A 15,189-nucleotide genomic window follows, 5' to 3' on the forward strand; every position below is an offset into this window, starting at 1 on the left:
ATTAACAGGGTGGAAAGGTCTGAGTAGTCCAAAGTATCTGCAGGGAGGTGAAGAACTACAGGGCCAAACTTTAGCCAGGAGGTAGAACTGGGACTTGTAGTTCCACAGTGTTCTACAGGGTTTTGACGGCAGTCAAAATGTTTACCTACTGGTTAATAATAAAATGTTCTTATACATTTAAAAAAAAAATGTGTGTAGGTTATAGGTAATCATGTATTCACAGCATATGCCGCAAACCTCAATGCATTTCCATTGAATTCTATACTCTAGAGATCTATAGCCAGGAATTACATCTGTGCGGCACAATCAGGCACCGGCGCTAGGCGGGAACCACACCTGCAGCAATCTCTTGGGTGCCAATGCTCAAACACAGCGAGCGCCAAAGGTTGGCAAATGGTTAAATGACAAATGCATCAATATGTACAGTTCTCATATACTGGGCAGAATAGTAAATATACCATTTTCCTTTCTTTACAAATGGAGAGAGATAAAGTGGAGAGCACCAACCAATCAGTGTCTGTCATTATACAAAATGTCAGGAGCTGATTGGTAGTTTATCTCTCTCTCTGTTGTATCCATCTCCAAGCTTTGATAAATCTCCCCACTACCACAAATATAAAACAGCACATTCCACAGCAATTAGACACTGATGGGGCTAGCTGCTGATACATTACATGGTGTAGGTTTGATTCCTGACACTGAGGGGTCTATTTACTAAGCCTTGGATGGAAATAAAGTCCACGGAGATAAAGTACAGGCCAATCAGCTCCTAAATGACATTTTTCAAACACAGCCTGTTGCATAGCAGTTAGGAGCCGATTGGCTGGTACTTTATCTCCAGCAACTTTATCTCCTTCCAAGGCTTAATAAATAGAACCCTAAATCATACAAGGACCCCATAACCCTGACCCCACTACCTGAAGCAGTACCTGCACTATATATAAATGACTCCACTACCTGAAGCAGTGATTGCACTATATATAAATGACTCCATTACCTGAAGCAGTGACTGCACTATATATAAATGACTCCATTACCTGAAGCAGTGACTGCACTATATATAAATGACCCCACTACCTGAAGCAGTGACTGCACTATATATAAATGACTCCATTACCTGAAGCAGTGACTGCACTATATATAAATGACTCCATTACCTGAAGCAGTGACTGCACTATATATAAATGACTCCATTACCTGAAGCAGTGACTGCACTATATATAAATGACTCCATTACCTGAAGCAGTGACTGCACTATATATAAATGACTCCATTACCTGAAGCAGTGACTGCACTATATATAAATGACTCCATTACCTGAAGCAGTACCGGCACTATATATAAATGACTCCATTACCTGAAGCAGTGACTGCACTATATATAAATGACCCCATTACCTGAAGCAGTGACTGCACTATATATAAATGACTCCATTACCTGAAGCAGTGACTGCACTATATATAAATGACTCCATTACCTGAAGCAGTGACTGCACTGTATATAAATGACTCCATTACTTGAAGCACTGACTGCACTATATATTAATGACTCCATTACCTGAAGCAGTGACTGCACTATATATAAATGACTCCATTACCTGAAGCAGTGACTGCACTATATATTAATGACTCCACTACCTGAAGCAGTGACTGCACTATATATAAATGACTCCATTACCTGAAGCAGTGACTGCACTATATATAAATGACTCCATTACCTGAAGCAGTACCGGCACTATATATAAATGACTCCATTACCTGAAGCAGTGACTGCACTATATATAAATGACCCCATTACCTGAAGCAGTGACTGCACTATATATTAATGACTCCATTACCTGAAGCAGTGACTGCACTATATATAAATGACTCCATTACCTGAAGCAGTGACTGCACTATATATTAATGACTCCACTACCTGAAGCAGTGACTGCACTATATATAAATGACTCCATTACCTGAAGCAGTGACTGCACTATATATAAATGACTCCATTACCTGAAGCAGTACCGGCACTATATATAAATGACTCCATTACCTGAAGCAGTGACTGCACTATATATAAATGACTCCATTACCTGAAGCAGTGACTGCACTATATATAAATGACTCCATTAGCTGAAGCAGTGACTGCACTATATATAAATGACTCCATTACTTGAAGCACTGACTGCACTATATATTAATGACTCCACTACCTGAAGCAGTGACTGCACTATATATAAATGACTCCATTACCTGAAGCAGTGACTGCACTATATATAAATGACTCCATTACCTGAAGCAGTACCGGCACTATATATAAAGGACTCCATTACCTGAAGCAGTGACTGCACTATATATAAATGACTCCATTACCTGAAGCAGTGACTGCACTATATATAAATGACTCCATTAGCTGAAGCAGTGACTGCACTATATATAAATGACTCCATTACCTGAAGCAGTACCGGCACTATATATAAATGACTCCATTACCTGAAGCAGTGACTGCACTATATATAAATGACCCCATTACCTGAAGCAGTGACTGCACTATATATTAATGACTCCATTACCTGAAGCAGTGACTGCACTATATATAAATGACTCCATTACCTGAAGCAGTGACTGCACTATATATTAATGACTCCACTACCTGAAGCAGTGACTGCACTATATATAAATGACTCCATTACCTGAAGCAGTGACTGCACTATATATAAATGACTCCATTACCTGAAGCAGTACCGGCACTATATATAAATGACTCCATTACCTGAAGCAGTGACTGCACTATATATAAATGACTCCATTACCTGAAGCAGTGACTGCACTATATATAAATGACTCCATTAGCTGAAGCAGTGACTGCACTATATATAAATGACTCCATTACTTGAAGCACTGACTGCACTATATATTAATGACTCCACTACCTGAAGCAGTGACTGCACTATATATAAATGACTCCATTACCTGAAGCAGTGACTGCACTATATATAAATGACTCCATTACCTGAAGCAGTACCGGCACTATATATAAATGACTCCATTACCTGAAGCAGTGACTGCACTATATATAAATGACTCCATTAGCTGAAGCAGTGACTGCACTATATATTAATGACTCCACTACCTGAAGCAGTGACTGCACTATATATAAATGACTCCATTACCTGAAGCAGCACCTGCACTATATATAAATGACTCCACTACCTGAAGCAGTACCTGCACTATATATAAATGACTCCACTACCTGAAGCAGTGACTGCACTATATATAAATGACTCCACTACCTGAAGCAGTGACTGCACTATATATAAATGACTCCATTACCTGAAGCAGTGACTGCACTATATATAAATGACTCCATTACCTGAAGCAGTGACTGCACTATATATAAATGACTTCACTACCTGTATCAGTACCGGCACTATATATTAATGACTCCACTACCTGAAGCAGTGACTGCACTATATATAAATGACTCCATTACTTGAAGCACTGACTGCACTATATATAAATGACTCCATTACCTGAAGCAGTGACTGCACTATATATAAATGACTCCATTACCTGAAGCAGTGACTGCACTATATATAAATGACTCCATTATATGAAGCAGTGACTGCACTATATATAAATTACTCCATTACCTGAAGCAGTGACTGCACTATATATAAATGACTCCATTACCTGAAGCAGTGACTGCACTATATATAAATGACTCCATTACCTGAAGCAGTGACTGCACTATATAAATGACTCCACTACCTGAAGCAGTACCTGCACTATATAAATGACTCCACTACCTGAAGCAGTACCTACACTATATATAAATGACTCCATTACTTGAAGCAGTGACTGCACTATATATAAATGACACCACTACCTGAAGCAGTGACTACACTATATATAAATGACTCCATTACCTGAAGCAGTACCTGCACTATATATAAATGACTCTACTAACTGAAGCAGTACCGGCACTATATATTAATGACTCCACTACCTGAAGCAGTGACTGCACTATATATAAATTACTCCATTACCTGAAGCAGTGACTGCACTATATATAAATGACTCCATTACCTGAAGCAGTGACTGCACTATATATAAATGACTCCATTATCTGAAGCAGTGACTGCACTATATATAAATGACTCCATTATCTGAAGCAGTGACTGCACTATATATAAATGACTCCATTACTTGAAGCAGTGACTGCACTATATATAAATGACTCCATTACCTGAAGCAGTACCTGCACTATATATAAATGACTCCACTACCTGAAGCAGTACCGGCACTATATATTAATGACTCCACTACCTGAAGCAGTGACTGCACTATATATAAATGACTCCATTACCTGAAGCAGTACCTGCACTATATATAAATGACTCCACTACCTGAAGCAGTACCTGCACTATATATATAAATGACTCCACTACCTGAAGCAGTGACTGCACTATATATAAATGACTCCACTACCTGAAGCAGTGACTGCACTATATATAAATGACTCCATTACCTGAAGCAGTGACTGCACTATATATATAAATGACTCTATTACCTGAAGCAGTGACTGCACTATATATAAATGACTTCACTACCTGAATCAGTACCGGCACTATATATTAATGACTCCACTACCTGAAGCAGTGGCTGCACTATATATAAATGACTCCATTACTTGAAGCACTGACTGCACTATATATAAATGACTCCATTACCTGAAGCAGTGACTGCACTATATATAAATTACTCCATTACTTGAAGCAGTGACTGCACTATATATAAATTACTCCATTACCTGAAGCAGTGACTGTACTATATATAAATGACTCCATTACCTGAAGCAGTGACTGCACTATATAAATGACTCCACTACCTGAAGCAGTACCTGCACTATATATAAATTACTCCATTACTTGAAGCAGTGACTGCACTATATATAAATTACTCCATTACCTGAAGCAGTGACTGCACTATATATAAATGACTCCATTACCTGAAGCAGTGACTGCACTATATAAATGACTCCACAACCTGAAGCAGTACCTGCACTATATATAAATGACTCCATTACTTGAAGCAGGGACTGCACTATATATAAATGACTCCACTACCTGAAGCAGTGACTGCACTATATATAAATGACTCCATTACCTGAAGCAGTGACTGCACTATATATAAATGACTCCATTACCTGAAGCAGTGAGTGACTGCACTATATATAAATGACTCCATTACCTGAAGCAGTGACTGCACTATATATAAATGACTCCATTACCTGAAACAGTGACTGCACTACAGGTTGAGTATCCCTTATCCAAAATGCTTGGGACCAGAGGTATTTTGGATATGGGTATTTTCCGTATTTTGGAATAATTGCATACCATAATGATATATCATGGCGATCGGATCTAAATCTAAACACAGAATGCATTTATGTTTCATATACACCTTATACACACAGCCTGAAGGTACTTTTAACCAATATTTTTTATAACTTTGTGCATTAAACAAAGTGTGTCTACATTCACACAATTTATTTATGTTTCATATAGACCTTATACACACAGCCTGAAGGTCATTTAATACAATATTTTTAATACATTTGTGTATTAAACAAAGTTTGTGTACATTGAGCCATCAAAAAAATAAGAATTTACTCACCGGTAATTCTATTTCTCGTAGTCCGTAGTGGATGCTGGGAACTCCGTAAGGACCATGGGGAATAGCGGGCTCCGAAGGAGGCTGGGCACTCTAGAAAGATCTTAGACTACCTGGTGTGCACTGGCTCCTCCCACTATGACCCTCCTCCAAGCCTCAGTTAGGTACTGTGCCCGGACGAGCGTACACAATAAGGAAGGATTTTGAATCCCGGGTAAGACTCATACCAGCCACACCAATCACACCGTACAACTCGTGATATGAAACACAGTTAACAGTATGAAACAATAGAGCCTCTCAACAGATGGCTCAACAATAACCCGATTTAGTTAACAATAACTATGTACAAGTAATGCAGATAAACCGCACTTGGGATGGGCGCCCAGCATCCACTACGGACTACGAGAAATAGAATTACCGGTGAGTAAATTCTTATTTTCTCTAACGTCCTAGTGGATGCTGGGAACTCCATAAGGACCATGGGGATTATACCAAAGCTCCCAAACGGGCGGGAGAGTGCGGATGACTCTGCAGCACCGAATGAGAGAACTCCAGGTCCTCCTCAGCCAGGGTATCAAATTTGTAGAATTTTGCAAACGTGTTTGCCCCTGACCAAGTAGCTGCTCGGCAAAGTTGTAAAGCCGAGACCCCTCGGGCAGCCGCCCAAGATGAGCCCACCTTCCTTGTGGAATGGGCATTGACAGATTTTGGCTGTGGCAGGCCTGCCACAGTATGTGCAAGCTGAATTGTACTACAAATCCAACGAGCAATAGTCTGCTTAGAAGCAGGAGCACCCAGCTTGTTGGGTGCATATAGGATAAACAGCGAGTCAGATTTTCTGACTCCAGCCGTCCTGGTTAAGGCGGGACGCCATCATGTCCACCTGTGGCCTTTCCCAATGGTGTACAATCCTATTGGAAGACTTCTGGAGGAAGACCCCATTCTCCCGGGTGGAGGTCGTGTCTGTTGAGAAGATCTGCTTCCCAGTTGTCCACTCCGGGAATGAACACTGCTGACAGTGCTAACACATGATTTTCCGCCTATCGGAGAATCCTTGTGGCTTCTGCCATCGCCATCCTGCTTTTTGTGCCGCCCTGTTGTTTACATGGGCGACTGCCGTGATGTTGTCTGATTGGATCAGTACCGGCTGGTTTTGAAGCAGAGGCCTTGCTGGCCTCAGGGCATTGTAAATGGCCCTCAGATCCAGAATATTTATGTGTAGGGAAATAAACTGACTTGACCAAAGTCCCTGGAAGTTTCTTCCCTATGTGACTGCCCCCCAGCCTCAAAGGCTGGAATCCATGGTCACTAGGACCTAGTCCTGTATGCCGAACCTGCGGCCCTCTTGAAGATGGGCACTCTGCAGCCACCACAGTAGAGATACCCTGGTCCTTGGAGACAGGGTTATCAGCCTATGCATCGGAAGATGCGATCCGGACCACTTGTCCAACAGGTCCCTCTGAAAAGTTCTTGTATGGAACCTGCCTAATGGGATTGCTTCGTAAGAAGCTACCATTTTTCCCAGGACTCGCGTGCAATGATGCACCGCTACCTATTTTGGTTTCAGGAGGTCTCTGACTAGAGATGACAACTCCTTGGCTTTCTCCTCCGGGAGAAACACTATTTCTGGTTTATGTCCAGAACCATCCCCAGGAACAGTAGACGTGTCATAGGAACCAGCTGTGACTTTGGACTGTTTAGAATCCACCTATGCTGTTGTAGCACTTTCCAAAATAGTGCTACCCCGACTACCAACTGCTCCTTGGACCTCGCCCTTATAACGAGATTGTCCAAGTACGGGATAATTACAACTCCCTTTTTTTGAAGGAGTATCATCATTTCGGCCATTACCTTGATAAAACACCCTCGGTGCCATGTACAGTCCAAACGGCAGTGTCTGGACTTGGTAATGGTAATCCTGTACCACAAATCTGAGGTACTCCTGGCGAGGATGGTAAATGGGGACATGCAGGTAAGCATCCTTGATGTCCCGGGATACCATGTAATCCCCCTCGTCCATGCTTGCAATAACCGCCCTGAGCGATTCCATCTTGAACTTGAATTTTTTTATGTTCAAGGATTTTAAATATAAAATGGGTCACACCGAACCATGCGGTTTCGGTACCCCAACCCGTGTGGAATAGTAACCCCGTCCTTGTTGAAGTAGGGGCACCTTGAGTATTACCTGCTGGGAATGCCGCTTAATAATTGCCTCTAGCACAGCCTCCCTGCCTGAGGGAGTTGTCAGCAAGGCATATTTTAGGAAACGGCTGGGGGGAGACATCTCTAATTCCAGCTTGTACCCCTGAAATACTACTTGGAAGAAACAGGGATCCACCTGTGAGCGAGCCCACTAATTGCTGAAATTTTTGAGGCGGCCCCCCACCGTACCTGGCTACACCTGTGGAGCACCCGCATCATGGTGTGTACTCACAGGAGGCGGGGGAAGAATCTTGATTCTGGGAACAGGCTGACTGGTGCAGCTTTTTCCCTCTACCCTTGTCTCTGTACAGAAAGGAAGCGCCATTTGACCCGCTTGCTTTTCTGAAGCCGAAAGGACTGTACCTTTTTCTGTGAGGAAACCTGAGGTAAAATTATTTCCTCCCAGCAGTTGCTGTGGATACGAGGTCCCAGAGACCATCCCCAAATAATTCCTCACCCTTATAAGGCTCTCTATGCGCTTTTTAAGTCAGCATCACCTGTCCAGTGACAGGTCTCTAATACCCTCCTGACAGAATGGACATTACATTTATTTTGGATGCCAGCCGGCAAAATATCCCTCTGTGCATCCCCCATATATAAGACAACGTCTTTAATATGTTTTTATGTTTGCCAACTATTATCCCTGTTTGACAGTGTCACCAACCACGCTGCAGCAGCACTATCTGCAGGTCTCAGTCTAGTACCTGAGTGTGTAAATACAGACTTCAGGATAGCCTCCTGTTTTTTATCAACAGGTACCTATTAAAGTGGCCGTATCCTAAGACGGCAGTGCCACCTTTTTTGACAAACGTGTGAGCGCCTTATCCACCCTAGGGGATATCTCCCAGCGTAACTTATCCTCCTGGCGGGAAAGGGTACGCCATCAGTAACTTTTTTATAAATTACCAGTTTCTTAACGGGGGAACCCACGCTTTTCACACACTTCATTTATTCATCTGATGGGGGAACAAAACACTGCCTGTTTTTTCTCCCCAAACCTAAAACCCATTTATAGAGGTTAAAGTCAGAAATGTATAACACATTTTTTATTGCCGGGATCAAGTCCCGGATTGGATTGTGTATATGTCTCCACCTTGTCGACACTGGAGTCAGACTCCGTGTCGACATCTGAGAGAGCAGGCGTTTTTGAGCCCCTGATGGCCTTTGAGACGCCTGGGCAGGCGCGGGCTGCGAAGCCGGCTGTCCCACAGCTGTTACGTCATCCACCCTTTTATGTAAGGAGTTGACACTGTCGGTTAATACCTTTTACCTCTCTATCCACTCTGGTGTCGGCCCCACAGGGGGCGACATCACATATATCGGCCTCTGTTCCGTCACCATATAAGCCTCCTCATTCAACATGTCGACACAGCCGTACCGACACACCGCAGACACACAGGGAATGCTCTAAACGAGGACAGGACCCACAAAAGCCCTTTGGGGGGACAGAGTGAGAGTATGCCAGCACACACCAGAGCGCTATGTACTGCAGGGACTAACTGAGTTATGTCCCCTATAGCTTTATATAATGTATACTGCGCCTAAATTTAGTGCCCCCTCTCTCTTTTTTTAACCCTTGTAGACTGCAGGGGAGAGCCAGGGAGCTTCCCTCCAACGGAGCTGTGAGGGAAAATGGCGCCAGTGTGCTGAGGAGATAGGCTCCGCCCCTTTTTCGCGGCCTGTTCTCCCGTTTTTTATGGACTTCTGGCAGGGGTATTTACCTCATATATAGCCCCTGGGGCTATATATTGAGGTATTTTTGCCAGCCAAGGTGTTTTTATTGCTGCCTCAGGGCGCCCCCCCCCGAGCGCCCTGCACCCTCAGTGACCGGAGTATGAAGTGTGTGAGAGGAGCAATGGCGCACAGCTGCAGTGCTGTGCGCTACCTTGGTGAAGACTGAGTCTTCATGCCGCCGATTTTCCGGACCATCTTCTTGCTTCTGGCTCTGTAAGGGGGACGGCGGCGCGGCTCCGGGACCGAACATCAAGGCTGGGCCTGCGGTCGATCCCTCTGGAGCTAATGGTGTCCAGTAGCCTAAGAAGCCCAATCCGGCTGCAAGCAGGCGAGTTCGCTTCTTCTCCCCTTAGTCCCTCGCTGCAGTGAGCCTGTTGCCAGCAGGTCTCACTGAAAAGAACAAATTCTAAGACTATAACTTTCTAAGAGCTCAGGAGAGCCCCTAGTGTGCATCCAACCTCGGCCGGGCACGAAATCTAACTGAGGCTTGGAGGAGGGTCATAGTGGGAGGAGCCAGTGCACACCAGGTAGTCTAAGATCTTTCTAGAGTGCCCAGCCTCCTTCGGAGCCCGCTATTCCCCATGGTCCTTACGGAGTTCCCAGCATCCACTAGGACGTTAGAGAAACAAAGGTTTCACTATCTCACTCTCACTCAAAAAAGTCCGTATTTCGGAATATTCCGTATTTCGGAATATTTGGATATGGGATACTCAACCTGTATATGTAAATGACTTCATTACCTGAAGCAGTGACTGCACTATATATAAATAACTCCATTACCTGAAGCAGTACCTGCACTATATATAAATGACTCCACTACCTGAAGCAGTGACTGCACTATATATAAATGACTCCATTACCTGAAGCAGTGACTGCACTATATATATATATATAAATGACTCCATTACCTGAAGCAGTGACTGCACTATATATAAATGACTCCACTACCTGAATCAGTTCCGGCACTATATATTAATGACTCCACTACCTGAAGCAGTGACTGCACTATATATAAATGACTCCATTACTTGAAGCACTGACTGCACTATATATAAATGACTCCATTACCTGAAGCAGTGACTGCACTATATATAAATGACTCCATTACCTGAAGCAGTGACTGCACTATATATAAATGACTCCACTACCTGAAGCAGTGACTGCACTATATATATAAATGACTCCATTACCTGAAGCAGTGACTGCACTATATATAAATGACTCCATTACCTGAAGCAGTGACTGCACTATATATAAAGGACTCCATTACCTGAAGCAGTGACTGCACTATATATAAATGACTCCATTACCTGAAGCAGTGACTGCACTATATATAAATGACTCCATTACTTGAAGCAGTGACTGCACTGTATATAAATGACTCCATTACTTGAAGCAGTGACTGCACTATATATAAATGACTCCATTACTTGAAGCAGTGACTGCACTGTATATAAATGACTCCACTACCTGAAGCAGTGACTGCACTATATATAAATGACTCCATTATCTGAAGCAGTGACTGCACTATATATAAATGACTCCATTACCTGAAGCAGTGACTGCACTATATATAAATGACTCCATTACCTGAAGCAGTGACTGCACTATATATAAAGGACTCCATTACCTGAAGCAGTGACTGCACTATATATAAATGACTCCATTACCTGAAGCAGTGACTGCACTATATATAAATGACTCCATTACTTGAAGCAGTGACTGCACTGTATATAAATGACTCCATTACTTGAAGCAGTAACTGCACTATATATAAATGACTCCATTACTTGAAGCAGTGACTGCACTGTATATAAATGACTCCACTACCTGAAGCAGTGACTGCACTATATATAAATGACTCCATTATCTGAAGCAGTGACTGCACTATATATAAATGACTCCATTACCTGAAGCAGTGACTGCACTATATATAAATGACTCCATTACCTGAAGCAGAGACTGCACTATATATAAATGACTCCATTACCTGAAGCAGTGACTGCACTATATATAAATGACTCCATTGCTTGAAGCAGTGACTGCACTATATATAAATGACTCCATTATCTGAAGCAGTGACTGCACTATATATAAATGACTCCATTACCTGAAGCAGTGACTGCACTATATATATATAAATGACTCCACTACCTGAAACAGTGACTGCACTATATATAAATGACTCCACTACCTGAAGCAGTACCGGCACTATATATTAATGACTCCACTACCTGAAGCAGTGACTGCACTATTTATAAATGACTCCATTACCTGAAGCAGTGACTGCACTATATATAAATGACTCCACTACCTGAAGCAGTGACTGCACTATATATAAATGACTCCATTAGCTGAAGCAGTGACTGCACTATATATAAATGACTCTACTACCTGAAGCAGTACCGGCACTATATATTAATGACTCCACTACCTGAAGCAGTGACTGCACTATATATAAATGACTCCATTACTTGAAGCAGTGACTGCACTATATATAAATGACTCCATTACCTGAAGCAGTGACTGCACTATATATAAATGACTCCATTATCTGAAGCAGTGACTGCACTATATATAAATGACTCCATTATCTGAAGCAGTGACTGCACTATATATAAATGACTCCATTACCTGAAGCAGTGACTGCACTATATATAAATGACTCCATTACCTGAAGCAGTGACTGCACTATATATAAATGACTCCATTACCTGAAGCAGTGACTGCACTATATATAAATGACTCCATTATCTGAAGCAGTGACTGCACTATATATAAATGACTCCATTACTTGAAGCAGTGACTGCACTATATATAAATGACTCCATTATCTGAAGCAGTGACTGCACTATATATAAATGACTCCATAACCTGAAGCAGTGACTGCACTATATATAAATGACTCCATTATCTGAAGCAGTGACTGCACTATATGTAAATGACTCCATTACCTGAAGCAGTGACTGCACTTTATATAAATGACTCCATTATCTGAAGCAGTGACTCCACTATATATAAAATGACTGTAGGACATTCGCTCTAGATTACTATGAATGGAGATTCCCTGTAAGTTGTGTGTATGACAATGAGCCGATTCTCACCCTGCTCATCCACTGCTCGATTAATGTCTGTCGACCACTCTTCGTCCTCCCACTTCCACCCGGGGGGACACTCAGTTTCATCTTTAGGGAGGACTTTTTCCCCATTCTGAAAGGCAAATAGTAACAATGGTCATTAGCAGGGGAATAGGAAGCCATGGACAGCCTGTTATATGGGGATACCTATCTCTCAATACATGCTACATAACAGACATTAACCTGCAAGCCCCACTGTGTGACAGGGACATAAATGCACACATTCATTTTAGTAATTGTAATCGTCACAACAAGTATTGCAGACAAATGATTGTCCATCTACCACCAGGTATAAAAGTATATTGGTTTTAGAAGGGATTTATCTATACAACTGTGTTCAGACTTCTATAATTCCTCATCATTGTGTAACTCCACAAAAATGGGACAATCTTACTACACCTACTAGGTGCCTGCAGGCTGATTCAGAGATGGATGGAAACTCAATTCCACTTGTAAGTGGTTTTGAATTTCCATCTGATTTGAAAGAGGGAACTTGCAGGAGACGTGTCAGTAGAAGAGACTTCTCCTGCATGTAGCTTCGATCCCAGCACTGCGACCGACGTCAACCTCGCCACCATCGGTCGCCATGTTTATGCAAACAGCCACCTCAGTAAGCTTCAGCTGACCAACGGAAAAGGGGTCTGCGAGGCCAGGAAGTGACATGCAGACCCTTGGCTCTCCCTTCACAGAAAATGGGAGCATCATGCCCCTGTTTCCAGGAACCCAGACCCCCCTCAACGTCGCTGCCTGTATATCGGCCAGCAGCAGAGGGGAACTACGTGCGACATCGCAAGACCTGTTCTGCGTGTGTGCAGAAAGCACCATGCACAGCTGCAGATTACTAGTAATAGGAAATATGCGTGCTGCGTGCCTCCTGCGTCTATCTCTCAATCAGGCCCTGTACCCGTACCCTCTTCCTGGCATACTGTACAATGCTACTGACTGTGGGGAGCTGGACCCATACACAGGACACGCAGAAGACAGAATAATAAACACTAGGACTAACGCATTTCTGGATCCCACAGAGTATAGTCCCCAGCCCTTGAGATCCTCTTCATACAGTGATTACTTATTTAGTTACACATTTTGCTTGTGCAATATTAGCATATACAGTATATGTCCTGTCTCCTACATCTACAGTTCTCTATAAAGTTCTCTCCACCCCAGGTCTGTCCAGTCCTTTCTTAGAAACATACATGAGACCTTGCCTTCCCCCCAGTACTGCTACGTGCATCACCCAGTGCTGGATGGGACAGGCCTGGCTCCCGATCCTGACATTTCCCCAATTGCTCTGCTTAGCATAGATTCCAATGTGTAACATGCGGCGCAATATGGAGTTACACTTTCATTCATCATTTCCAATGACTTCCATCTGACATGCTGAGAGATCCAGGGCTGATTGCCGTTCACATCAAATGTTCTTATGCGTTCTCTGTTTGAAAGCAGAGCTGTAACAATCCCAGCCCACACCCTTAATAAGCCAGCTTCCTAATATCTAAATTACCCTCAATCTTCCTGTAACGCGATTCAGTCGCAGACAGACTATTTGTACACACATAAGTGGAAACAGTTTCAGAATGCTGGACCGGAGCGCTGGACCGTATTGAAAATATCTTAAAATTCTCTTTAAAAAAAAATAATTACCTACTGCAATGGGGGATATGGGGGGTCATTCCGAGTTGATCGCTCACTGCCGTTTTTTGCAGCGCAGCGATCAGTTGAAAAAATGGCAAATCTGCGCATGCGTATGCACCGCAATGCGCACGCGCAACGTACGGCTACAATGAGCATCATGGTTTTGTACAGGTTCTAGCAATGTTTTCAGTCGCACTGGCGGTCGCAAGAAGATTGACAGGAAGTGGGAGTTTCTGGGTGTCAACTGGCCGTTTTCTGAGAGTGTTTGGAATAATACAGGCGTGGCCGGGCGTTTGCAGGGCGGGTATCTGACGTCATTACCATGTCACTCGTCGCAGCAATCATCGCACAGGATAAGTAACTACAGGGCTGGTCTTGTTTTGCACAAAATGTGTTTGCAGACGCACTGCTGCACAGGCGTTCGCACTCCTGCAAAGCGAAAATACACTCCCCCGTGGGCGGCAACTATGCGTTTGCACGGCTGCTAAAAACTGCTAGTGATCGATCAACTCGGAATGACCCCCATGGTGAGGGAGACGCTTAGGGGTAAATTTACTAAGATGGGAGTTCTATTTAAGATGGGATGTTGCCCATAGCAACCAATCAGATGCTACTTCTCATTTATCTTGCACATTCTAGAAGATAATACCTGGAATGTGATTGGTTGCTATGGGTAACATCCCATGTTAAATAGAACTCCCATCTTAGTACATTTACCCCTAAGGGTACTTTTCAGTGATACAGGAAAATGTTCTGCAGGTTTGGACGCCCATCTTCAGGTGTCGGCGTAAGCTGAGTGCAGTTAATAAAGCAGTACGATG

The 15,189-nt window shown here is 43.0% G+C and overlaps 1 protein-coding gene across 5 annotated transcripts in view; it reads right to left on the reverse strand.

The window, feature by feature from the left end:
* Positions 1-15,189, reverse strand: part of DYSF (dysferlin) — a 515,016-nt gene that overhangs the window by 211,105 nt on the left and 288,722 nt on the right. For all 5 annotated transcript variants that reach the window (XM_063925289.1, XM_063925290.1, XM_063925288.1 and 2 more), the window contains one exon: positions 12,701-12,806. In XM_063925289.1, coding sequence (XP_063781359.1) covers positions 12,701-12,806 — 106 coding nt within the window. The remainder of the gene's footprint in view (positions 1-12,700; positions 12,807-15,189) is intronic.

This window comes from Pseudophryne corroboree, chromosome 1 (genome assembly GCF_028390025.1).
Source record: "Pseudophryne corroboree isolate aPseCor3 chromosome 1, aPseCor3.hap2, whole genome shotgun sequence".
In the NCBI taxonomy this organism is placed as follows: domain Eukaryota; kingdom Metazoa; phylum Chordata; class Amphibia; order Anura; family Myobatrachidae; genus Pseudophryne; species Pseudophryne corroboree.